Source organism: Coenobita brevimanus, chromosome 73, assembly GCF_032717465.1.
Source record: "Coenobita brevimanus isolate Jiangsu-jjx chromosome 73, ASM3271746v2, whole genome shotgun sequence".
Classification (NCBI taxonomy): Eukaryota; Metazoa; Arthropoda; class Malacostraca; order Decapoda; family Coenobitidae; genus Coenobita; species Coenobita brevimanus.
In genome coordinates, this window is record NC_137026.1 from 34,727,923 (window position 1) to 34,752,499 (window position 24,577).

Consider the following 24,577-nt stretch of genomic DNA (forward strand, 5'->3'; position numbering starts at 1 on the left):
TTGTATACTAAATCATGCTATGCTTTTATATTATTAGTCATTTTTTATTATTATTCTATCTACTTATCTATTGCCAGACACCTTAATCCCGAAAGGGGTGGCCACAAACAAATTGTCTCCATGTTACCCTGTCCCCTGCCATTTCACTGCCCTGCTCCCACCTCACACCCCCTCTCTCATATACCTCTCCACACCATCCCTCCATCTCATCCCTGGCCTCCCCCTCTTTTTATTACTGACAGATGACATAAATAACACATGAGAGAATATTAAAGTACCATACACAGAAATAAATAGGTAAGTAAAGAGGTACTAGAGTGTCTCCTTAACCACAGCAGCCTGAGGACATCACTTTTATTTTACTCTTGATACCACCAATTCTACTCAGATCACAGGAAACTTCTAGTGGCGAGTGGACTTGAAACATACTCCACTAACCTGTTTTCCTGCCAGAAGTCTCCAAAAACCTGAATAAAACAGTAGCAAAGTCTCCAAAAGGCTGAATAAAATAATATGGTGGTAACAGGAATAACATACAATGGACATGGCCACACTGACAAGGGTATCCAACAAGAACACAATCCCTAGAGTGCAATGAGAGATGCCTTAACTTGGCCACCATACAATCAACCGGCTACCAGATAAATGACCAGCTACCAGACAATCGACCAGTTAAATGACAGTCGACTGGCAACCAAAGACTCGGCTGATCACTAGACAATTGGTTGGCCACCAGACAATCAACTAGTTACAAGACAGTCAACCAGTTACATACAATCGACTGGGCGGCAAACACGTGACCGGTGAAGTTAGTGATCTGGGCCGGTGCATGTGACAACAGTGTGGTGGTGGCGGTGGCTCTGGGGGCGTCTCTCTGCGGCATCATGCTGGCCGGCTCTCACTTATACCTAAATAAATACTGCTTCTGTTGTGGACACCGTCTACCTGGGTAAGACAAAACAAATATATAAAGTTTTAGGGGAGCATCAACTTTATAGACATCATAATCATCACTGTCCTTATTCCCATCTAAGAATATGAGATGCAGTAGAATATGAAAACAAAAAAAAGACGCACAAGATTAGGAGAACAATCAACAAGTCTCCAGAATCCTAGTGCCATCTTGCAGACACTACCACCTCCATGTTTCTTTTGGTAATAAATGTCTTTACAGATGTACTTTACATACACATGCCACATAAAGTCAATCTGCCAACTATCTAATCAATCTGTCAACAGTCAGGGTTATTCCAGCATTCAAACTCAAACAAAATAAATATTAACTCGTAAGTGTAAAAAAATATATCATGATAGTGGGAAACATACATGGTGGAGCGTGCCTATGGTGGGGTGATGAAGGGTAGGGACATCGTACTGGTTATGCCTCAGTCTCTCCTTTCAGCCGCAGCCGAGCAAAGTCCTCAAAGATTATGTCATCATCTTGGTCCGCATAGCAGGTGGTGCCATCCCTGGGGAGCAAGGTAAGTGTCAGGTAATTATCAGGTAACTATAACACAACACAATGAAATATGCTGGTAACACTACCTGCCGGGCAAGTAAGTGATTGTACATGGGTAAATCTGACCAGGGGTGTAAAGTAGGCTTGTACTGCCAATCCATGCATCCATATATCATCCAATTCTTTCTTACCCCAACACAGGTCCCCAGGGATATGTTACTCAGTCCAAAAATAATAACAGAAACAATAAGACAATAGGACCAATCAAAATCTCCTGAGTAGCATTTGTGAGCAATAAATTCCAACAATCCCTAGGACTTGCAGAAGAGACAATTTAGCATAACAAAACAAACCATAATCTCAGAGGCCTAGCACTGTACAATATTTGAACCTAACAGTGAACCATAACCTCAGTCTAGCAAGGTGATGCACTTAATTTAACAATCACAAGTTTTTAGGTCTTGCACAAAACTTAAAACATAACACAGCTCAAAAATCTATCAAAGTTAGGCACTTAACACAACATCACCTTATATTTCTCAGGTGATGAGGATACACTATAACTGTGACTCATATAAGATCAGTGTTGGTACTACTGTACAATATGCCTGAATCTGGATATCATAATAAAAGAGAATCGTCATATTCTCCTGGCTCTCACTAAGGTAATATGGTAATACAACAGAATCTGGCTGTCCTAAAATAATCTCTGAATACATTAAGTAAAGCAAAGCAGTCATAACCTTCAGAGCACACCAGTTATAATGAAACCTCATCTGTTGAAATTACAACTCAGGCTGATGTCAACTATGGAGGTTCACCAGCACCTCTTTCTAACCAGTTTACTTCTGCTTATGTATTGTGATAATCCTCATCATTATCAAAAAGACAATGGGAGATATTCAGGTGTTAAATACAAAATATATCACCAGGCTGCAGGTGCCACAAAGCATTAGTGCTCAATAAGAGAGCTCTACCTGCACTGGCACACAAAAAATAGCATAGCAATATTTTACACTCCACTCTTCAAACCGTTGGAGTCTCAAAACCAAGAGGAAGACCAAACACACACAAGGTAAACATTATAAGCACTAAAAGACACTTTTTAATCACTACCAGTAATAAATTCCACAATGGCATCATCTGAGCCATTTTGTACCAAAGCTGACATCTTATTCTGCAAATGGCATGGCAGGGTTCAAAGGCTGAGCCCAAGTAATGCTGTATACTTGGATTTTATAACCAAAACACACACATTTTGAAACTAAAATTAAGCAACTTTCAAACAAAACAAAACAATGAGAAATCTTTTTAGCATCACTGATATACAGTATCTATATAACAATGTACTAAAATGTGGCAATAATGGATTAAATTACCTTTGCTTCCTATCTTCAATACAAACTTCCAAACTAAGTTCAAGCCTGTTTGGTGAATGGCAAACTGTAAGTGAGCAAAAACACCACTCTCTGCCTTGGACTGTCCTACACCAAGGCATGACATTAGTATCAAGATGTGATTTTGCAATAATATGAGCTGCCATCTGCTCACACGCCATTAGTATGATGACATCTTGCTTACTTTAGTCTTAACTACCACCAGATGACTCTATGTAGCTTGGGAAGGATGTCTAGTAGTGGAGTGAGAGTCTCCAATTATCCCTAACTACTACATGTCTCAAGTTAAACAGAATCATTGGGTGGTAGCAAATAAAACTTCGCCACACCAAAGTGGTTAAACATATAGCCATGTGTGGGTTCACGATCAAGCTTGGGGAGGGTGAGTGTCATGCAGGTTCCCTTGGTACCCACTCATCAACTTCACCATCCTCCGCCTCACTCAGGTCTATCAGGTCAAGTATCCGGTCTTGTGGGTCGAAGGCAGGGGAGGCAGAATGTGAGTCAGGGAGGGAGGCTGGTGGTGAGGCAGCAGGTGAGGCCGAGGGGAGTGAGGCAGGTGGGGGTGAGGCACGGGGTGAAGCAGGGGTACTACCACCCTCACAGGCATATGGGTTGTGGAGGACAGGGGGACTTGGTGGTGGCTGCTTCTCCCCTGTCCTGGCCCGCCCACCACCACTGCCACCACCACCCAGCCTCCCCACCACCTGTTCCAGCTTGGCCTTGAGCGGCGCCACCAGTGACTGGAGGTGGAACCAGTCACTGCCGCTTACATCAGTGTTGCAGGTGCTCGAAGTGACTGCCTTGGAAGTGCCTCTGTCATTAAAGTTTGGGGCAATCTTGAAATAAATACCCTACAGTTATACGAACCTCTAGCATCACAATTTATGGCGAACTTAAAGCTCATTTAATCATACCCCATTAAAGGTCAGGGATAAATTCTAATACAGTAAAACCCTCTTTCAGGTGGACCCCTCTGAGGCTGACTTCAGTTAAGGTGAATATGTAAAGCAAGACAGGCATTACTGAAATAAGTAAACACGGCCATATGCAAGGTACCAAATGTGGGACCAAAACCTTACCAATGTTTGTTTAGTTATCTTTTTTTTTTCTTTCTTTCTTTCTTTCTTTTTGAATGACTGAATAAAACACTGTAAATTCTGAAAAAACAAAAAAACAAAAGTGAATTGATACGTAGGCAAAATTCCTAATTCTAGTACCGTACCATACAATAAATTTGCTGTATGAAAATGCCATGACGGACACTCTTCCTCCCAATTAATCTGCCTTAATGGGTGTTTTACTGTATATCGTAACTTTTTCCATACAACTGATACTGTAAATTGGTGGTACTGACACAACTGATCTATTAGTAGTGAATGGACTATCTGTATTTAAATTTGAACACACTGTACTGTAATACCAAAAAGGACAATCAAAAAAAGAACTTATAATAGGAAATTGCACTACACAGGGGTCTTAATCTTATGTAAGGGATCTATTTATTGGGCAGTAAGCAATGTTCAAATCACGTGGGTTGAAAATTACTCAGGATTATTGAAAAACACCAGAAAAGAGTTCTATAACACATAGACAATATCATACCACCTTGTATGTGTATAGTGGGTGTAGCAAAGTATGAAAATTAAAGTTAGAAATAAAACTACTCATTACTTCAAATTAATTCTTTTTTCCCATGAAGAAACTATGCACCTAAGGAGTTTGAAATACAGATGAAAATACAGTAAACCATTAAACTTTTTCTGCTTCCCTTCTTAATACATATTAGAAGCTTTGCAACAGTTTTGCATAAGTTGAGATGGGAATATTAAGAATATGAGTTTATATTCTCACTGTCTCCCCCTTCTTAACAGTGTCTTTCAGTTATGTATGTACTTCAGTGGGGGAAAAATTAAAGGAAGAAGAAAGGATGGAAAGAATGAAGGAAAGTAAAAGATATGACAGAAAGAATAAGAGATTATGAAAAAAAAAAAAAAGAAAAAAAGAAAAAAAAAAAAGGGTACAGTGAATAACTGATATGGGGAACACCTTAAAAAAAAAAAAATAACCAACTTAAACAAAAGCACCAAAGTTGATGGCTAACAGACAATCCAATTTCAAACCCATCAGGGTGCAGCGATCCAGGGCAGGAAACCAGTATATTTAAGGTTTGGTGACCACCATATTTCCCATGATGGCATTACATGATTTAAAAAATATATATATATATATATATATATACCCCAAACCATCCTAAAATATGCAATAACAATATTAATGTGTCAAGAGTGTCAAAAGGCATGATGGTGCTGTAAAGAAAATAGAGAAAATATCTGAAAAATATAATGAATAAAGACCATTGGATCCCCCCCAAAAAAAAAGGATATGTATATACTGTATGAAAAAAGTAACTAAAACTATTCCTTAAATTGCCATAACAGCAATACTGTACTAACGTGTCGAGCTCAATGAGGTTTGTGTCAACTGGTGGGGTGGTATCTGTGTCTTGTGTGGGTGAGGAAGCAGCGGGGGCAGCTGGCTTGTTGTTCTCTTGGTCCTCCTCTGGCTTGGGGTGCATCAGGGTGAATGGCAACTCGGCCGACAGGTCACTGCAACACACATGAGGAAATTTAATGACAGCACAATAATACTGTAATAAGACTGATACTACATAAGGGAAATGCTTTTACAAAACAGCCTCAAACAACTTAATGAACACCAACATTATAAAAACCTGGTTTAATTACCACTGTTCACTGAGCACTTCTTTTAATGAAGGAACACCCAATTTAACAAAACAGGCTGACGAATGACGATATAAAGGAGCGTTGTGGTGTGGATGTGATAGGAAGCGTTATGAGGAACACACTGAGGTGGTTTGGCCATGTGGAGAGGATGGAGGGTGAAAGACTGACGAAGAGAGTGTATGTGAGTGAGGTGGAGGGGGGAAGAGGGAGGGGGAGGCCGAGGATGAGATGGAGGGATGGGGTGGAGAGGTATATGAGAGAGGGGGGTGTGAGTTGGGAGCAGGGCAGTGAAATGGCAGGGGACAGGGCGACTTGGAGGCGATTTGTTTGTGGCCACCCCAAACGGGATTGAGGCGTCTGGCAATAGATAGATAGAATATCCCATTATAAGCATGTTTCTTGCAGCTCCATCACAGGTGTAGTGCATTGCTTTAAAAATACAGGGATAGCCAATCTTTATTACCCCTTTAGAGTCTTAGAAGGCCCAGGAAGCACAAGGGCCTGAGTCCCTGCTGTAGCAGTCCACATAATTTTTGTTATAGGTAAGTAAAACCAAGTCACAACAAGGACTTCAACCGTCGTATTTTTAAACAAAGCTAATGTCGACTTAAGGCCTCTACAATCATGTTATTCGGGCACTAAACTTCCCAAATTATTAACGCACCAAGACTGCATTCATGAAGGTGCATGATGTATTTAAACATGCCTACAAATAAATACTGCACTGAAATGTTGAACTGGCAATCAAGCCATGTAAATGTAAGATGTAATACAGTCAGACAAAATGCCTAATTCTGTGAAGAACAGCCACGTCACAAAAACTGCAAGTGAAAAAATGTGGTACCCGAATCACTACCCATCAAGTCTGTGTGTTTATATTCTACTGTGAACTGAAAACTCAATCTATGAAAAGGAGCTAAATGCAAAAATTCTGAAAGTTTTTGTCACCTATAAGCAGGGAAGCAATACTCACCCAACCAGAGGCCCAAGATTAAGCTTGACCTTAACCTTGTACTGAACGATGATGCCCAGGTTCTCCTTCTGGGACGAGTCCGTGATGCTGCAAGGAGGATCAAAAATCAACACACACACATACTTGTACATACATGCACACACACACACTCATACACTGACATACACAAATATTTCTCTCTCTCTCATGAAAACATTCCTAAATAGAGTTACTGTTTTACTTTCACACTATACAAAAGTGCATTTAAGAGATTTGTTGATATTATTTTGTTATGAGCAGTGTATGACTGTTGAATACTGAAGATTTAGTTAAATGAATTACCAATGACCTACAGTATGGCTGATCATGCCACGATGCTAAAACAAACACTGGGCTGTATGGTAAAACCTGTGATCATAAAACTGAAGAATGCCATCTACCTAAAAAAATTACCACTAAGCAGCTGATTTTTTTTTTTTTTTTCTATTAATGACCACTGATGACTGCATTTTTCCCTGGCTAATGGTAGACAACTTTACTCACCACCAGGAAGCCTCCAAGGGATAAACTCTACCTTGATTAACCTTGACACAGCAGATGACAACTGTGCAATTTACTGCAGGTGACATCAAACAATTTTACTTGCCAGAGACCACCTGTCATCCAATGGTTAATGATTTGGAAGGAGTGAAAACAACCAACTCCTGATGCAGTGCTGGATCACCTGCTGTTGCTCATATCAGGAAATCTACCACAAGTCATAGCTTCTTCCTATACACAAATTTTAGATATTTTTCAAAACAAAAGATTAACGATAACAGCTAATCCAATATTACTGAACCATATTTATGTGTATGATACATTAATAGTACACTAACTGCCCTACGAGTACTACTTTTTTTTTGTTTAACTTGTGAAACAAACAGGAGAGGTTTAACTAAAATTTTACTTCTGCTGCAGTAAAGCGTAAGGTCCTGGGGCTAGCTTATTACAGATCCCTTGGTGTCTCCATTCTACTTAAACAATTTCTTTTTTGTAATGTAAAAAACTGATCCTACACTACATCATTCGAGATGTAGCGGCTTGAGGCTACACTACCTAATCCACTACATTGAAGGCACATGTGCACACACACACACACACACACACACACACACAAATTTCTGAATTTCTAAAACAAATGAGTGGCCAACACTCTTCATTATTAGAAACATATCACGTATTAGTGATTTCTTGGCACAGTATACTTTCATTTAATTTTATTGTAAAATCTCTGGTTCCAAGTTAAACTTATTTATCACAATAAAAAAAATTTCATACCAAAAAGAATAAACACACACACTATCAATTAACATTTTTACCCATCACCATCACCATCACCATCCTCCTCCTCTTCCTCATCATCATCATCATCATCATCCTATTTTAGATAAGATGAGGTGTATTAAGTATGAGATAAAAAGAAAGTTAAAGCATAAAAGTAGAAGAGCTATCAAACAGCCTGCCCAGTGAAATGAACCAAATACACACTCAGGCCTTTGAAATCCAGGCTCCATCGTACAAGCAAAATCATCTGCACATAAAATCACATAACCCCTTCAACATGGCAATGCCTTGTGTTTTATTCTTTACTCTCGCTATCTCCAAATGATTTTAAATTCACAAGAGACTTTCTGACCTGGAGGGGTTAGAAAGAGCTCTCACTTTCCCCTCCATTACTCTACTGCTTTTACTTTAACCTGGCCTAAAACTGCCATCTTTTCATCTTCAATGGTCAGCTGTAAGAACAAATTAACGGTAAATTATGACATTAATCATGAAGAAGTACTATCAGAAGGAGAGGAAGTAGAGCCATAGTACTGTCTTTTTCCTCGACTGCAAAGGCTGCAAAGGGACAAAAATCTACTATGGAGAGGATGCATAGCTGTAGCATTGTCTTTTTCCTCCAGTGTCCCATGTGAAATAAGCTGTAAAATGACAAAAATCTACTAAGGTGAGGATATAGAGCTGTAGCATTGTCTTTTTCCTCCACTGACCTACATGAAATAAGCAGTAAATGAACAAAACTCTACTGTACTAAGGAGAGGATGTAGAGCTGTGATACTATCGTCTTCCTCCACTGACCCATCTGAAATACTCTGCAAAATGACAAAAATCTAGGCCAGGTTAAGGTGAAAGAATTACAGCGTGCTCTCCTAACCTGAATAAAATCATCTGGTAGCATATAAAATAACATCCTCAAGCTAAAGGGGTTACACAGTCCAGTCAAGGATATCTTTAGAAATTTATGCTTGCATCTCCAGGCAAATGAAAAGACATCCTTACACTGAATGGGTTATCACTTACTAATACAAATCCATCATGACAAACACACAAAACAACGATGTACACATTTACAAGACAACAACAGATCACATTTGGAGGCCATGGTTGATACACCGTTGGAAAATTTCGCTAAATTTCAATACACATACACTCAACCAAAAAACTACCTCACTCTTAGGTCATCAATGCTGTTATTCGCATTTCCTCTACAGGCAAAATATTTCTTAATGGATATTTAATAATTATGTTGGATATACTTATTTCTTGATAGTTTGCTAAGTAAAATAGCTTGCATTCAGAAACATGAGAATTTTACAGGAGAATATTTTCAAGTTTCATCCACTGTTTCAAAGTGGAAAGATGGAATACTGTAAAGAGTTTTCTGGTCGAGTGTACTGTAGTTTTAAGGATCTTCTTCCCATGCCTCTACAAGGGAAAGAAATGTTTAAGAATATGGCTGTATGCTTGAAACTGTACGAGAATTTCAGCCTGTCTAAAATCCCGTACACCCGAACTTTCTCTCATTCAAATTTTGTCAACACGTTAAAGCCTTTTAGGTAAGTGTCTTATTCTAACTTTCCCTCTCATGTCAAGATAATCTGGCCCTAAGCAATACACATCTGAAAAATTTAGAAAAGTTGAGAAGCATCCTTATTTCTGGTGTGTAGGGTAATTCAACGGTTTAAAATATCAATTACTGTACCAATCATTTATCGGTTTACAACTGAGGTGGAGGGGAAGCAGTACAGATCAACACAACAATAAGTCTGACTGTTTGAATGTGTGCTAATCTTGAGGTATCCTTACAGGGTTGACATTTTTTTTTTTTTTTCTTTTGCCTCTCCTTTGTGATTAATATTGCTCCTAGCATTTAAAAAATACACTTAAAAATCTGTTGAAGCCATAGTTATAAATTTTGCCTGAAAAAGTTCAGCGGAGGTTGGATTTAACGGGGGTGTATGGACCAAGGTCTAGAGGGGTCTGGTGCAAAATTAATCTTCCCATTAAAGAATTTAATTCATCTCATTCAACAAAAACAGAGGATTTCTGGGTCCCCATATTCATGTAAGAGAAGGCTCATGTGTACTATATATCTAATGAAACAAATGTTCCATACAATACACTGGTATTTTTTTTATAAATTTTGGTGCCTGGTGGTTTAGTGGGTAATTACGGTGCTCCAATTGGATTGAGCCGGTGACGGTTTATATCCAAGGTGGGTGGTTGGGGTTTACTGCTCACGTAATGCCACTCAGGGCTGAGTAAGGCTGGTCACTCTCATCTTAAATGTCAGGATCAACTTGCCCAGCCCCAGGCTCCTACACTCCTCATGGGGCAACGTAGGATTGGATGATGAATGAATGAATGATGAATTAAAAGAGAACTCTATATAAACGTGAATAAAAAAATTAAAAAAATTCCCACTAATTACCACCATCTTTGTGTAGGTCGTGAGGCAAGGCTAACATAATCCAGAACATTTAACCCTCTCAACAAGAGATCTTCATTTACATTTTGTTCTTGCTACAAAGATGACTTTATTTAGCTATTAAGAGCATTCTAGTAATGAAGAGGTTATTGTAATACCCAACCCCTCCAATTTGATAAGTCTCTCCTTAGCTGCACGAAAACATCAGGAGGCAGTAACATTAGTAGCTGTAGCCCTAGGTTCATCTAAAACATGAAACCAGTGGACTGCAAGTTACAGATGTACTTCTCTTGTAGTCCACCATCCTCCTTTTGGTGGAAAGGAGTGAATACAGGGACACCTGTATAACCAAGCAGAGGAATCACTCAGCGATACTGGTGTCACCATGTGAAGGCATCCCCCTCCAGGTAGCAAGAATAAACTATAAACTAGATCACTGGACTAAAATGGTTAAAAGTAGATGACCAACCTACCAAATTTTCACCACAAATAAAACTGCATGATGAGCACAAAAGACATGACACTTTACCATGGCACAGGACATTGTACAACACACAGATATGACCTACACTATACTGACACACATGCTGGAGACGAGGAATGTGCCAGGGTCAATACTGCCAATAACAGAAAGACACATACACACATGGCCATCAGGCTAATCATCACACTGATATGCTCATACTCTCAACCCCTTCAACCCCAGGACATCTTTCATTTTATATACATACAAAAGTCTCTCCTAAGCTGAAGGCCTCAGGAAGTATCTGACTCTTCCTTCTTCTGGATGATTTTCTTTAACTTCAAAATGATCTCTTGTACCAAAGGGGTTAATGATGGCTATACCCAACTCCTATAGTTTTCAAAAATCTTTCCTTGGTTAAAGAAGAGAATCTGAAAGTAGGGGCAGTTTCCTTTACATCTGGGATGTGTTCCAAATTATTACAACCAATTTTCCACACAACTGGTAATGTATACTTGGGGAAACTGGTAAATCTGCTTTATAGACTGGCCCCTTTCAATCAAACCACTAACTCCCCCTTTCAAATCTCAAAATTATTTCATATGTACACAATGTACTGAAAAACTGATTTGAAATTTGGAAAAAACACTTACACAGCAGGCCCAGGGCCCCCAAGAAAAGGGCTTGACCTCACAATGGCCTTCATTTGTGGTGACCTGGCTATGTCACTGAATATTAGGTTCACGTAAAGCTGCTTCAATTATGATACCATATCACCAGTATACATCACTGACTTTAGGGACGGACTGCCTAAAAGCCCTCAGGGTGAAGGAGTTAAGAATATGGGTGAGTGTCTGTCCTGCCTCAGTACAGTACAGTACACCACCACCACCATCACCATCACCACCACCATCACCACCACCACTACCATCACCAGACAGCCGCACGGTTGATACGACTGTGCTAGCGCGGCAACGGTACTCACACGGTGGAGGACGCCAGGTTGGTATCCTCGTCCTTGAGCCGGCCATCGAGGGCCAGACCCCACTTGTCTCGGTTGTTGCTGAGCAGCGGCGTCAGCGAGAAAACTTTACTGATGGAGAAGCCAGGCCCCACAGGGCAGCCTTCCCTGTAACACACAACCAGCCCTCTGTCACCACTGACCCTACCACCCAACCACACCACGGTCACACCACAGTGCCACCACACTACCACCACACCACCCTCACTGCCTCTCCTGCCTGCCCTTAGGCACCCCACCATCAGCCAGCAGGACACACTTCCACCCAGTTAAGAAAACATTCATTCAAATATCAGATCCTCCTAAACTCTTTTGCCTTCTGTGGATGCAATTATTTTGCTCAGGATACCTTATGACCATTTTGTTTAGCTCAGGCAAATTCCTGTACTGTAGTATGAAGGCTGAAAAATATCTTGATCAAACCCTGAACTATCAGAAATCCCTCAGCTAAATAAAAAGGTCAATATTTATCCTGCATGAACAAGCTAGTTGCATCCATGGCAGGGAAAGGCTAATTATGAAAAATCATGATGCATTTACTTCCATGCAATTCTCTTCTCAGTTCAGGAGGTGTCTGAGATTATAATGAAGTGTTTCTTATAAAGGGAGGCATGAGGTGGTGTGTGTGTGTGTGTGTGTGTGTGTGTGTGTGTGTGTGTGTGTGTGTGTGTGTGTGTGTGTGTGTGTGTGTGTGTGTGTGTGTGTGTGTGTGTATACATGCATATAGCTGTACATGTATGAATACAAATATTCATAAGTATATGCATGTACATATTTATGAATGTCTGCAAGTACACATGCATGCATGCATACAAGCACATGTGTATGTATGTGTTTGGCAGGTGTATGTATAGATGTAAGTGTATATGGCACATGTGTGGTGCAGGGGGTCCATTTCCAATGCTGGTACTAAAATCTCCTGCTGCAGTACTGGCTCCACTGGTTGCTGCTGCTGCTGCTGCTGCTGGTGTTTGTTAGTATGTGTTAGTGGTTAGTGGAGTGGGTGCTACTTACATTGATGAGGACGCCAGGTTAGTGTCCTCGTGCTTGAGTTGGCCATCAAGTGCCAGGCCTCGTTTGTCCTTGTTGTTAAGAAGCAGTGGCGTGAGGTGCAGCACTTTAGAGAGGGTAAAGCCCGGGCCTACAGGACACCCATCCCTGCGAACGCACACCAGATACACACGTCACCACCGCACCTCACTCCGCACTGCCAACTTTACGCACAAACACACAGATTCCCACACACACACATACACAGAATCCTGCTGCAGTGTGTGGGGTCTGTGTCAGTCACAGTATCAAGAGAGTACTGAAATTTATACAGTATACATCTTTTATATTATTACTGATACAAAAAAGGAAGCTTAACTCTCTCTGTACAGTAATGTCTTTTATATTTTGTTTTTGCTACCTCCAGGCAATTTTAGCCCACGTCTACACCAAACTCTTCCTGGCACAGATCAGAGTTCTGCATCACTGTAACCCATAAAAGTTGTTGTCCACAACTGCCTGCATCCAATGGAGCCAACTGTATAGCTTTCAGTGATGCCAAACTCCCACCTACACCTACAAACATTTGGTGTGGATGCAGCCTTACTCATACTAGGAGAGACATCTGGCAGTGAAGGGATCAGGAACAAACTCCATTACCCTATATTGCTATGAGACATCTCCCATATGCTGAACCAAAACAGTCTAATTGTAGCAAGAATAAAACATACCAGACATCATCGCAGAGGAGTTAAGAATAGGAACTGTGCATTTCAGAAAGTTCTTATATTCTTTTAGTTGTAGACACATTTCAATAATTATCTCAATAAACTTTTCAGTGCATTATTCCAATTGCTAGGTTTCAACTGTGATAGTAAAGGTGGCAGCCGAGACACATGACGGGACACACTACCTAGACCCAGGCTAGTGGGCATCAAAAGCTAGACAGGTACACAAAAAAACACATGGATATACACTCAGCCCTCATCGTAAGTCCGCAATGTGTTCCAAAATACTACTACTATTTTTTTTTTTTTTTTTTTTTTTTTTTTTTTTTACACGTGGTACTAAATATTTGGGGAACCAGCAAATCAGATTTATAGGTACAAATGGAGTTTTATTAAGGAACTTGTTGGCAAAACTAAAAAAAAATAGTGACTTACAGTGAGAACTTAATGCACACTCGTCATAATTCGTTTCTCCCTCTTCACATCCAGTCATAAGCACCGAGGTTTAGATTAAACTCAAAATGAACTCAGTATCACTATTTCATTTTTGAGTAAAGGGCAGAAGGTTCAAGTCAAACCCTAAATGAACTCAAGATATAGTTTCTTCTGATCATACCCTAAATTAACTTAAAATTACAGTTTCATTTTAGGATTTTAGACGAAAGTTTCACATCAACCCTAAATAAATTTTTGATAACTGTTTCATTTCAAAGTACTATACTGTATTTAATCATGAGGTTCAGATCAGCCCTAAATGAAACTAAGACAGATGTTATATTTCTAAGGAGTTAAGTGACTGAAACAGTTCTGAACCTCAATGCTTCTTGTTGATGATGAGGAGGGACAAACTATTGCCAGTCAGTGAGTGTACAGTCAAGCAAGACACCACACTCTGAGAGGGAAACTATGGCAGAAAAGAGGTATGGTGTGTGGCTACTGGGGGTTAAACTTGGAGGGGAGAAATAATGATATATTCTCATCAGCTAAGGACAGTCTCTAACACCTCTTCCTTATATATTTATTCAGCCTATTTCATCTTAATATTCTCTTGCATGTTACAGATACAACTTTCACATCAACAAAGCTTGCACTGATAACATTCAAGCTAATATTAAATTCCATAGCCACAAATAAACTAGTAAGAAGGAGGTGATATGATGCCTTGTAAGCCCATGAAAATAAGATCTACATTGTGTGTTTGTGTTCCTGCAATGTGAACTGTTATTACCCCACTACAACTGAACTACAGCAAAGTACCCCCTTCACCAGCATGCCACTAATATTACCTCCACATTCACTCTGATGACCTATTTGTTTTAGCCTTTTCTTTCCACTTTCAGATAATTTTACTTAACTCTGAAAATGCCTTTCATACCGAAGGGGTGTATTAAAGCTCTAACCTCTGCAGTCTGAAAGGTCTCTTCTAAGGTGAAATAAAAATATCCATGGGTGGCAAGAAAAGAAACTAAATGCCACCAGACTGAAAGCATTAATACCATGGGAGATATCTGATGGCTATGTGTTTGTCAGTGTTGGTGGTGAAATCGGATAATATCTGGCAGCCACAACTAGGATTCAAGTACTGTATTTTTAAGAGTCTTCTGCTTGCATATCATTCGCTAACACTTTTCTTCTATTACACTTCTGTCGCAAATGACCCCTGAGACTATTAATGGCCCCCAAGTGAGATTAATGACCTCATGGGGGGGGAGGGGAAGGAGTTAATTGGCATCGGAAGTGTGAAAGAAAAGTGTCAGCAAACAGTATGATATCAACAGAAAACACTTCAAGTTACTGGAGTTCCAACTGTGGGGTCTGCTAAATATGTACTATGAAATCTTTAATTGTCAACTGCTAGAGTGCATAAAAGAACTGCTACTGTCAATAAAAAGTGTTGCGTAAACTTACCAGAATATGAAACGTAACTACGAACGGACTTTGGCCCATCAAAAAGTAACCTCCATACCTCTATAGATAACATAGGCACATTTATTAGGTCCATATTACAGGTGACACTGGAGGCTCTAAGCACCTCTTCCTTAGTGATTTACTTTGCATATTACACCTAAATATTCTCCTTTAAGTAATTATGAGCATTTTAATATCAATATACAGTACAGTACTATACTTTACATCAATAACATTCAAGAGGATACTGATGTGTAATATGCAGAATAAATCACTAAAGAAAAAGGTGTTAGGAAATCTCCAATGTCACTTAAAACATGACCCTCAGTTTAAATGGACACAAGACTGAAGGTTGACAGGGAACACACGAGGCAGGGGGAGTATCCTTGTTGGTATACGAACTTCCTTGGCATCTCTTCCTTATCCATTTATTTCTACTATTGTTTATATTCTTCTGTATGTTATTTATGCAATCTATGTCTATACTGCAAAAGATATAAATAGCACAGAAAAGAATTATGACTTACACATTTATATTTCTTGTTATTTATACTGATTTAATAATGTGCAAGAAATACCAAGCACACTGATATTCCCTCGTATATTATTTCCAAAACAGTACACAAGAAAATATCAAAGTACATAACGATACTCCCTTGCAGAGTATTTAACTATCTAAACCTATATTAAAGGGTATAAATAATAGAATGATGTAGTACAGTAAATGCCAATATTCCCCTTCACTGTTATTTATCGAATCTGTCCACGATAAAATAGCATAAATAACACCTAACAGAATTCCAAGGAACAACAGGCAAAATCTAATCACTAAGGATGCGATGCCAGTGAGTTTCCTGAGCCAACAGGGATAACAGTGAAAAACATATTTAGACATGCAGAGCGGGAGAGGCCACACCATCATACCCACACAGTGTTTTTGCAGTACAGCCAGTCCTCAGTAAAAGTCATAGATATATTACAATGAAACAGAAGTTTTTCCATAAGGGTGGTATGGCATACTGGGGGAACTTCAGCAGGCAATTTATATATAGATAACTGTGAATTTATGGCAAGTAATGTAACTTTAACAGACAAGTATAATGTAATCTTATGTGAGCTTTTAAGTACCAATGGAATTTCATCATCACCATCATCATCACCCTAACCTTTTTTCCAATTCATGGATGGGAATTGCAATAAGTAATTTACTATGGAGTTGAGAACAAAAAAGAACACCAAAAATGGCAACTCATATTGGTAATTTTTGTATACAGTAATTTATTGTGTCCTTGATGGCCAAAATGAATGTAAAAAAAAGGAATCTTATGTGGGCAATTAATGATTTTACGAGATAAAATGAACATCAACTTATACTGAGGACCAATTGTATTAGCACAACAATATAACCCAGCTCAAACCACAACCAACATGTAGTGCATTAGTGTTAGTGCATACTGAGTGCACACAATCAGGGTTATCCCACAGGAGGGCACAGGCACAAGGCAATTATTTTCACTGTGTGTTAACCTTGTCATTGTCATCAATATACCACGGTGTTATGCTGCCACTACTCCCCAAAGACTATAAACAGATGAAGGTTAAATGCTGCCTTGATTAAATCTCTCACTGCTGTGGGCATATCACTATTTATTAATGTGTTTTACTGATAATTTTTGTTTTTATTCAGCTGGAAGTGAAATATTAGCTGAAACATTATCTCACTCCTTTCACTAAGTCTTCCAGTGATGGCTAGCGCTGTACCTAACAATTTATTCAGCTGAGGGTTAAAAGCCATATATTAACCTTGTCCATGTCACACATGTACACTCACAAGCCAAAGTTTCTGTGTACCTGATCCATTGCAACAGGTGGAAAGGCAGTGTGGGAAAGAGATACGGGCTAAAGCTTGACTTCTTTATATTCTCTAAAGCTTCAGACTAAACAGAACTCTCCAAAGATGGGTTCTGCGTACCCTAATATGTCAGGGAAAATAAAGCATTCAAGCTCTAACCTGTGTCTCTCTCCCAGCCAATATTTTCCCTTTCTGTGTTCCCTCAGTTCCTACTCCAGGCCAGGGGGATGTCATAACCTGGGCTTCATGTCAAACGAAGATCTATTTCTGGGCTTTACTAGACTACACAAGGAGCAGTTCACAATGTCAGTGTATCTGGTGGTCTAGAAATCTTATACAACTACAGTATCAGAAACAGGTTTTTGTGTAGTGTTAAGTCCTGACTACTGTTTCCCTTCATCCAGTGCAGGGGGTTGAGGATGGGTAGAAAATATAGCTTATTGGTGTACTAAGACATTACAACTACCACTGGTCAGTTAATTTTATCCTAGCAGCAGTGAGAGGGTTAATCAGGCCAGCAAGAGGCCATGACACCATCTAAGCATTCAAACACACCGAGGTAACTGGAATACAATCATTATCATAAGGGTGATCAACAGAAACAGCTGTGAGGGAAAAACAGGGAAATAAAAACATTATTATAATTAGATATCCTAGCCATGTTTGATCATGTAGATATTAAATATAGATGATAAATATACAGTACTGCCAATAATAAATGTGATTACAAATAGGATGAGCTGAGTGACTCCATAACTGAAAAGTACTGTTGGTAAAATGTAAATAAAATAACATCATAATATTTACAGTGCTTAACATACTAGTCAGCTGAAATACACTAACTTAAGACCAATAACTAAACTCTAAGAAGCACACATGTTACTTTTTCAATACTAATGCATTCTTTTGATAAACAAAGCAGCTGAGATAAACTTTAAATTACTGTAGTCTGAATATGGAGGAAAAAATATACATATATCTAAAAAAGGGCATAACTCCTTCAAAACAATTTTTTTTCTTTCTTTTCTGTATTCTTGCCAATGCCTGATCATTTTACTCAGCTCACTAAATGCCCTAAAAGTAAGGGGACGCAAGCACACTTCATTCATCCACTCACTATGATAATGTCTTATTTATCTTAATTTTGTCATTGCATGAGATTCAGGCATCTTAGGAGAGACTTCCATTTTGAAGGAGCTAGCTCTAACCTGACTTAAAGAAGCTGGTAAAACATTTATACATAAATGGTGTGCTGTGACAATATACTGTGCATGATACCATGATGTTCAGTGCTTTGGAGAAGGGATAGGAGGGGTAGCCTGCGGGGGTAACGTCAACAAACAAAGCATTGTTACTCTTGACATACTGTATTTACAATCCCCCAAAAGAGGATGAATAATTTTTAAAACACTAATGTATGTCCTGTTTAAATAATCATATGTGTACTTGGAACTGTATGACAAACTGAAACATATAAAGAACATGTTCACTTAAGATTCGATTAAGACAAAGTGTGATGATACTGTTTTGCTACGTGTATATTGCTCTACAAAGTGCCACAAACACAGCACCAATTCAGTTCTAAATCTCAATGACCACACTGATAAAACACTTAATTGTTACTAATGGTGGGAAATATGATATCCATGATTCTAAGCACACAGTTTAGGTATACACTATATATGCAGACTAAAACTTTAAACCTCAATGGAGTACAAATTGAATTAATCTATTCACTACGAATCACCTGCTTAATAATATAACTGCAACCATCATGATATTATCTATAAAATGACATCTCGTACTGAGAAGCGAAACGTGAATGGACGCTGTGTCTGTCCCCTTCACTACAAAGGTATCTTTTTTATACTGAATGAAATCAACTGACAAAAGCAATAATACTATGTCCTCATATGCAATAATAAGTGAAAATCAAAATACCTGATATGTCTTGTCAACTTATATCACAAAAACTTCAGGTGCCTGACTCCATATAAGAACCTATAATGGACAGACTGAGCAAGAAAAAGACCCACTGATATACGGTAATGTAAACTGCAATACATGTACGGTGATGTCAACAAACTCAATGTGCTCTACAAGGGGGACATGAAGATTGACATGAAAGGCTAACCAAGAGGATGATACTTACTCGCTCTCAACTTCCGCCACTGTGCACTTGTACTGGGCTGTAGAGAAGAGGCAGATGTCTGCAAACTGGCGAACTGTGTAGGGTGGTGAGAGTAAACAACTGTATATCAACAATATAAATACTGTCATCTTTGCCATCATCATTATTACAACTAAAATTTTGAACTCAACGACATAATTATCATCATCACCACGCTGACCCCAATAACAATTACCTTACTTCAAAAAAAGCATATTAGCAAAAGTTTTCAACAAAATACCATGTAACAGAAGTCACACATTCATTTATTCATTAATCAAACCAACCACAGAAAATACAAAACTTATTACTTACTTGATACTTTAATTTTCTTGACACTTTTATTAGAATTGTTCTGTATATGGACGTTGACTGCCACTGTCTCCCCATGATAGTACAGCTGTAAGGGAAAGGACCAGCTTAGCATATCATCATCACCATCAGCACTGCCATTATCGACACCATTATCCATATGATCACACACAGCATCACTAACACCATCATCACTGTCAACAACTTATCAGAATACTGTCATCATCACACTCTTTTTCAATCAATCAATCAAACAAGGCCATTATTCCTTTTAAATGACTCCCCATATTGACACTGGTCATTGTGCTGTTTGTATGAACTGGAAGGTATAACACCGCCAAAACCAGCTAATTACTGTACTTCCCAATGGCTGCTGTAAACCACTGAAAAAGAAATCTAAAATGATTATTAAGATTCATAACAACATGAGACTCTCAGCTTTAATGCTAATTACATGTGGCTGAATGTTTCCTACCCAAGAGTGATCATTCTGTGACTAATTACCAAGTTTGTAGCCACATTTCACTCATCGTGTGGTAATTTTCTGAGTCAACGGTAGCCAACCATCAACTACCTGCATATTCCTCCACTTTATCCCTCTACATTCCATACGTCATACTTCATCTCTCCACCTGGTACTACAAAGGATCATCTTCCAGTGGGGGCACAGATGCAACCAGGTGGCTCCACTGCTTGGTTGTTTAAATGTTCTTCAGTTACTCCCCTATTCCCCAGGAGGACAGTGGGCTGTGATCGGCAACTTAAGCCTGCAGTCCACTGGGTTCACATGTCAGCTGAACCTGGAGTTGCAACTATCTCTCCATCTCACCCTCAGTCTTCCTCTCCTCCTCCTCTCACTTGTCTTTCTTCCTCCACACTTTATCTCTCCACCTCACTCACAATCTCCCTCTCCCGCTCCTGCCTCACCTCCTTATCTAACGATGCCTCAAGGTGGAGCTTGTTGGGTGACATCATAAACTCTTTGCTGACTTCAACACTGGGCTGGTCTCCCTGCTTCATGGGGGCGTACATCACCTTACGGATGGCCAGGCGAACAGAGTTCCTGCAAAAGTGGGATAGGGGTTAGACAGGTTAAGGTGAGGCAAGTGAGGGCTAAGGCTGAGGTGTGGCAGTTGAGGGGTAAGGCAAGCGAGGAAGTATGGCAAATTTAGGGTGAGGTACCGTAAGTAAGGAATAGGGGGTGCGGCAGGTCACAGGGTATGTACAAAAGGAAGTGAGGCAGGTTTAGAGATAAAATACAGTAGGTCGAATATATCCAGAAGCTTCAGATCTACATTACACAAGAATTTTGCTTTTTATCAGACTAGAGCTTGACTCAGTTTTTCCACAATCTCTATTGTAACTCCTTATAAGCTGAGTTGCTGACTACTTTCATTTTTTTTTTTTTTTAAGTCCAAGCTAAATTACAGAAAGCCTGACAATTCAAATTCAACCACTACTTATACCACTGCTTGGCTAGCTTCTCCCTAAGTCCAGTATTAATTGTATGGAAAAACTTCAGACAGTTTTAACACCTCCCTTGGCTGTATCCATGACCACTTACAAACTACAGTATACACTTTTTACTCTCAGTTGGCCAAAAATTTCCATCTCTCCATCCTGAATGCTCAGTTCTTACAACAGATTAGCACTAGAATATGATGCTGGTCACAAAGAAGTGCTATAGAATGGATGAAGTGCTGTAATATTTTCTTTTTCTGCCACTGAGTTACAAGAAATAAGCTACTGTACATCCATCCACAGATTGTTGAACCCATTACGGTCTCACCAGGAACTGGGGCTAGGCTACTCAGACCAGGAAGTTAGGGTGCGTATGACCAAATGGTCGCCCCTATAAAGAACAAAAATCTGGACCAAGTTAAAGCGAAAGAACTGTAGTATTACCAAAGTGAAGGAATTATAGTACAGTATTAACAAGGTGAAAGAACTATAGTATTACCCACCGTTTGTGTGGTTTGTCATCTACGTTGTCCCCTACATAGGCCTTGAGCTCGTAGTCGACCCCACAAGGCTTGCCCATATCCCCTGGGGCTGGCTGTAGAGTGACCGAAGCCGGGCAGTGAGGCGGCAGCTCAAAGAAGAATGGGAATGCATTGGGGCCCAGTTTCTTGATCAACCGTTCCTTTGAGGAGAAAATACAACACACTGATGCTAGAATTTAGTGCTACACTTTTCTCAAACTTGGCCTAAAACTGACATTTCTCCATCTTGAATGCTGAGTTGTAATAATAGTTTAACATTATGATGCTAATCATGAAGTAGTAATATGGAAAGGATGTAGAACCACAGCACTGTCTTTTTCTGCCAATGACATATGAAATTAGCTGCAAAACTGATGAAGATATGGGCCAAGTTATGGTGAAAGAACTAAAGTCATAAAGAGGTACAGTAGTATGGAAAAGGTGTAGCATCATGGTATGGGCCTATACTTTCACTAGAGAGTAGCACTAGAATATGATGCTGTTCATGACTGAAGTGAGACTGAAAGGATATACAGCTGTAGTACTGTCTTCTTCTACCACTGAGAAGTAACAAGAGTAGCACTAGAATATGATACTGGTCATGAAGAAGCACTACAGAAAGAGAATACAGCTGTAGTACTATCTTATTCTGCCACATATACAGCCGTACTATTGTCTTATTCTATCACTAAGTAAGAATGGAAAATAAAGGAAAATTAGGCATAATCACACCTGTAATCTAGTAAGTGTCCTCTTGTTCGCTGGGTCTAGTGGGTATATCTGCTCTGAGGCGAGGTACAGGTCCTTGCGGAAGGTGAGGCCCAGCACATCCAAGTCCTCTCGGCCATATCGGAACGCTGCCAACACGTGCCCAAACACCTTACGATCCTTCAGGTACTCTGGGTCAATCAGCACTACCCCATCTGTTAGTGGGTTTATGAAAAGAAATTAGACTGGGCAACTGTCACTTCTGCAGATGAAATTTGTGTCGTATGCAAATAATGTCGCAAAAATCATAGATTTGTAATGGGGCAAATGTGTTTCATGCAATAGTGAATTCCTTTGAAGAACCTGGTGCTTTTAAGAAACAAAAGGCTGGGATATTATTATTATAACTGACTTAGTATAGGTATTCAAGCTGTGGGTGTGGCAGAATGTTATGTTAGATTAGCTTAGGTTATGGGGTATGGTGATACTAGGGTATGGTAGGTTAGGTTAGGTGTAACAGCCACTGAAATTAGAAAATACACATTAAAGAACCAAAAGTGGCATTAATGTCATAAAGAAAACAGTGAAACAGCCAATGGGAGAGAGAGCTTGCCGAAGTGGTGATGAGTAAGACCTACCTATCGGGTCAACGTGCGTGATGTGATCGACAAAGTCCCGCTTGCCAAGGTATACCGTGATCTTGCCATTTGGGGAACTCTTCTTAAATACTCTGAAAATATATGATCAATAGTTAACATTGGAATATGAAAACTAACAAAACTTTCCATGTATACTTTATTCATCATTATCATCATCACATTCAAAATAATAACACTGAACTCTATAATCAACATCATCATCATCATCATGATAATAATAATAACATGGAATTCTTCTTAAATGCTCCAAAAAATAATCAATGGGTTGTGATGTAATTTAACAAACAGAAGATAAAACTAACTCCTGCCACTTAGTTTCCATTTATTGCAACAGTCTCTAACAACACTATCCAACCACTAACATCTATTATAAATAATCAAACATCACCAAAATGGTCTCTAACAGGTACTGCACATAAAACATCAATCTCCTGAAACTCATTAACACATCCAACAAACCAAATACATTAACGATCTACTTAACACCACTAATGACTCAACCCAGAGAAGTCTAACTTATATTAACCCTAATTATAATTATGTCTAACCACTCAAACACCAAGGCTATGCAAAACAATAACCCAAATGACCAATTAAGTCTCTAACAATCCAATTAGCCTGTAATTACTTAAATAATCCCCAGGAACACCTAATCAGAAAAAAACATCACTAATCACCCACATAACTCTAATCACACAATTAATCCTCTAACCACCAACTTAAACTGTGTAATATGTCAGTTAACCTCTCAGTACCTCTCTAATCACCTAATTAACCCCAGTACGAAGCCTCACCTGGTTCCTTGTCGTTTACTGTTGTCATCCATGGTGGCCTCACCCTCACATCGGCTGCTACAATCTGAAAAGAAACAAATTAATTAATCAATGAATCGCATCTTTCCTATCATTTATAAAGGCTCCAACATACTTCTATGCATCGGCCTTAGGCACCTAATGGCAGCTCTCCATGCTGCTTGATCTCTGGCAGCTTCCCTGTTCTGTTTCTTATCCTTGAAGTCACACTCTGACCTTGTCCCAGGTCTTTTTCGGTCTGCCTCTCACAACCCTACCCTCAAAGTTCACTCTTCCCATTTTCCGCACCCAACTGTCATCCCCAATCCTTTCCACATGCCCAAACCATCTCAATCAACCCCTCCTCATCACAACACCAACACACTCCAGTCCCATCCTTCCTTTCAACTTTTCCATCATAAACCTAGCTCCCCTAGGCCTCGCATTCTTGGATGCACCATACATCCACCTTATCATTATCATTTCTGTATGTCTGAGCCTACGATTATCCTCATCCTTTATTGCCCAGGTCTCACTACCATACAAGACTAATAAAAAAACGGGAACATGTAAACTAAAGAAGGACTTGACGGAAAACTGCCACATAAATTAAATATTCTGAATAAACTTAGTTAACTGAATAAAAAAAGGTAAGCCAACACACTATTATAAGTCCATGTTGTT

At 39.3% G+C, this 24,577-nt stretch overlaps 1 protein-coding gene across 1 annotated transcript; it reads right to left on the reverse strand.

The window, feature by feature from the left end:
* Window positions 1–824: 824 nt before the first annotated feature.
* On the reverse strand, window positions 825–23,928 carry LOC145407572 (beta-arrestin-1-like). The gene is made up of 13 exons (XM_080278497.1): window positions 23,897–23,928; window positions 23,082–23,173; window positions 22,468–22,658; window positions 21,718–21,896; window positions 20,681–20,816; window positions 19,757–19,841; window positions 19,424–19,496; window positions 12,808–12,951; window positions 11,758–11,901; window positions 6,577–6,663; window positions 5,313–5,465; window positions 1,327–1,469; window positions 825–945 (listed from the first exon to the last, which is right to left on the reverse strand). The coding sequence occupies exons 1-12, from the start codon at window positions 23,926–23,928 to the stop codon at window positions 1,379–1,381; spliced, it is 1,407 nt and encodes a 468-aa protein (XP_080134623.1). The 3' UTR covers window positions 825–945; window positions 1,327–1,378.
* Window positions 23,929–24,577: the final 649 nt, after the last annotated feature.

Bases quoted from the DNA above. Each gene is read 5' to 3' on its own strand.
- LOC145407572 (XM_080278497.1), bottom strand. From the start codon at position 23,928: ATGGATGACAACAGTAAACGACAAGGAACCAG. The intron at 23,174-23,896 runs GTGAGGCTTCGT...ATATATTTTCAG, and splicing joins AGTAAACGACAAGGAACCAG to AGTATTTAAGAAGAGTTCCC. The intron at 12,952-19,423 runs GTAAGTATCATC...GTGCGTTCGCAG, and splicing joins GTGGCGGAAGTTGAGAGCGA to GGATGGGTGTCCTGTAGGCC.